We start from the raw sequence: 3279 nt of genomic DNA, 5'->3' as shown, positions 1-3279 counted from the left end.
AGTTATATTTATGATAGATAGATGTAGAAGAATTTTCATTGTTTTTCATGAAATATATTATTTTTTCTTTACAGGTGTAGAAGAATTTTTGTCATAATGAGATCCTGTTTGCCATGGTTGCTCATAACCTCCTTTGTAATTTTGGGAGTAAGTATGAAACTTTTTTATTGTAAATTTCTCAAGTCTTGTGTGTGTGTGTGTGTGTGTTTATGTTTTGGCATGATAAATACTGGTTTGCAATCAATTACAGCAGAAAAAAAAAAAAAAAAAAAAAAAAAGTTTCAAATGTTGACAATTCTTACTAATACTTCATACTATATTATTTTATGTATTAGATTGCTGGAGGACTGACAGCATCATGGGCATACTTAGATTTTCCAAACAACTTTAACTCCTCCTTGATACCCCCTGAAAACAAGACGTTGGAGAACAGATATGGAAGTATAAGGTAAGATGGGGTCTTTGGTTCATCTTGTAGTACCTTGGCCACTTTCGATTAAAGATGGTTTAGAGATATGTGAACCACAACTTTGGTCACATAACCAATAGTAGCAGAAGTTTATAAGTAAATATTTTTTAAAATGTCAGGTTTTTATATACAGTGAGGCTACTATTGGAGAAAGATGAGCTCACTCTGAAGAGTCATGGCATGTAATATGTCGTTATGTAGTGCCAACCATATCTTAGTCCAGTGCCGTCATGGTATGGTAGCATGCCATCTGCTTTTAACTGGTTAAGTTGTTGGAGCTAGATATATGCATTGTTGCCTGTAGTCTGTTTTGTGATATTTGTTTACACACAGACGGCTTCACAAGTGATAGATGAGTAGAGGCAATTTATAAGGTACCTTTACTCGGCCCATCCCTTTAATTTTCATGTGAGTCCAATGAAGAGGGGGTGTATGGTCTCTGTCTGAAAGAAGTGTAAAAAGAAAATAGTCCCATACTTTCATAAATTTTGGATACTCTTTGTGGGGCCCCAGATTATGACCCCCCCAAAAAATGGTGTTTATAAATACAGTCAGTCCTGTCTGTGCCTCATATTGCATGGTAAAAAGCAGTTTAAACATCGAAGGTATATGCAAAGAATGAGTTAACTTTCTGGGATATTTGCTTTATTGGTCCCCAAAGAAATTTAAAATTTTATGGTAGTATGGTTGAATCCAAAAAAAAAGAAAAGAAAAACTGAGTTTCCTGCACATTTTGACAGCTTTTCTAATAGAACAGAGATTTTAAATTGTTGAATCTTTATTGAATTATTTTTGCACTAAGCCATGAGTGTATGTTATATATGTGTATATAAATTTACTTTTATACGAAATTACAAATACAAACATTTTCATGTACATATACAAGTGTTTTACTTGTATGTGTACATTTATGATAACATGCATACATGGGTACATATTTGTATATACATGTGTGTGGAATTAACTACTGAGTGTGCCACTCTACTCTATATCAGTATGGGCATTTGGTTGCTTAAGGCCCTTTTTGCATGCAATAAGTTAACAGACTTCTTCCAAACATTAGACACCAGCACTTGACAGCGGATAAATTTGAAAATTTTGATGTGATAGAAAATGCCTGCTTTGTATCTGTTTTATTTTTTTATGTAAAAAAATTGTAATGTAAAAAGAAAAGACTCAAGCATGATATAAAGTGCAATTAATAGTCAATTACAGCAGAATGTGCAATTAATAGTCAATTACAGCAGAATGAGTCTTGTATTCTTCTATGCCTATACATGCTTTGCTATTTCTAGGCAGAAGCCTGCCATGCAATCTATGACATTCATTATTCAATTGTGACATAGCTAAACATATGTCTGGCTGGATGTTTCAGCTGTTTAGTGCTGTTTTTAGTGTGGTCAAGAGGGGTTCAAGTCATGGTGTTTCACCTGCTTGTGTAGAAGGAACCCTCAGTGATAGAACCCCTCTTCTACTATATTGAGTAAGTCATTTGAATACCTTACAATAATTTGAATGCATTCTTTGCAAGACTTGCATAAATTTATGTAGATTTCTCTTAATTTTTTATCCTTATTTTTTACTAAAAAAATCGGATATGGGATATCCTACTTTACCCATTGATATACTGAGAGTCATTAAAAAAATTATATGAGAACATTATTCCATTAATAAGTAAACATTCACATATGACAGCTTAAATAACAAGTAATATATATATCAGTGAATCAAAGATAAAGGGGCCATAGCAGGTTGAAGTCTACTTGGCTGGGCGTCAGGCTATAGCCAACAGGGAATAAGCATGAATTACCAGATGTTTCCAGTGATAACCATTTAAGCAGCCATTGAAATACCTAGGTATCCTCATGAACTATAGTTATGTTATGTTCCCTGTACTTTTTTGTGAATTTTGTTACATACAGATGGTACCACATGTGCTCAGCCATCAAGGAGTCTAGTGACTGTGTCTGATTTCCCCATTTCTTGAACTTGTGTGAAAATACTGTGAATTTCAAGTTAATATCTTAAGCATCATTTGTAAAGTAAAGTGTCTCAAAAAGAAAAGGAGTAGTTCCATGCTTACCATATAAACAACAATTAGGTTGCTTGGTGAAACCAGTATTTAGATAACTTTTTTCTTTTCTTTACTTTTCCCTCCTCTCTCTCAGTCCACTGGATGTCTGACTGTTATCAATAGGTAATATCATAAATCAATGTCTGACTTTTACTCAAAGAACATCTATGACATTTAATAAATTGTAAAAGGGTATTTGATGATACAAGTTCATGCTTTTGTCCACAGACCTTAATATTTGAATGTGTTACTTTCAACAGGACTAAGTATTCAGAACAAGTCTTAATTTTGTTTTGATATTCACAAGCCAGTTCCTCCTTTCTGCCACATAATGGTCCCCTTTATGATTAAGGAACAAATAAAATCAAATAAATATAGTAATTGACTCCTTGGTGACTATATACTTCTATAGCATTCTATGGGTAAACAATTAATGAAATGGAATTACCATGGAGCATGCATGTATACCTGCAATTCTGGTGTCAGATTAGTGTCTAGGTTAGTGATCTGTGAACTCTGTACATACATTATGGAGACTATGTACAACTGATAAGAAATGATTCTGTAGAAAGGGAATGCTTAGAGAATTGGAGAATTCTTTTGCAAGACTACATATTTTTTTCTCCATCCATATTGACTTGTGAATTTTTACTGTGGAGGGCATGTTGTGGATTTTTTATCTAATAAAATAAAGGAAGTTTCAACTTCTTGGAGGATTTTACATTATGTCATATAT

At 33.2% G+C, this 3279-nt stretch overlaps 1 protein-coding gene across 1 annotated transcript in view; it reads left to right on the top strand.

Annotated features, from left to right (window-relative positions):
• Positions 1-3279, top strand: part of LOC119578052 — a gene marked incomplete at its 3' end in the record, with an annotated part of 11817 nt that overhangs the window by 7632 nt on the left and 906 nt on the right. The window contains 2 exon segments of the mRNA XM_037925775.1: positions 75-147; positions 336-448. Of these exon segments, the coding sequence (XP_037781703.1) occupies positions 97-147; positions 336-448 (164 nt within the window).

Source organism: Penaeus monodon, chromosome 10 (assembly GCF_015228065.2).
Source record: "Penaeus monodon isolate SGIC_2016 chromosome 10, NSTDA_Pmon_1, whole genome shotgun sequence".
Taxonomy (NCBI): Eukaryota; Metazoa; Arthropoda; class Malacostraca; order Decapoda; family Penaeidae; genus Penaeus; species Penaeus monodon.
Note: the sequence above shows the minus strand (reverse complement) of the source record. Positions and strands in the feature narration are given on the sequence as shown.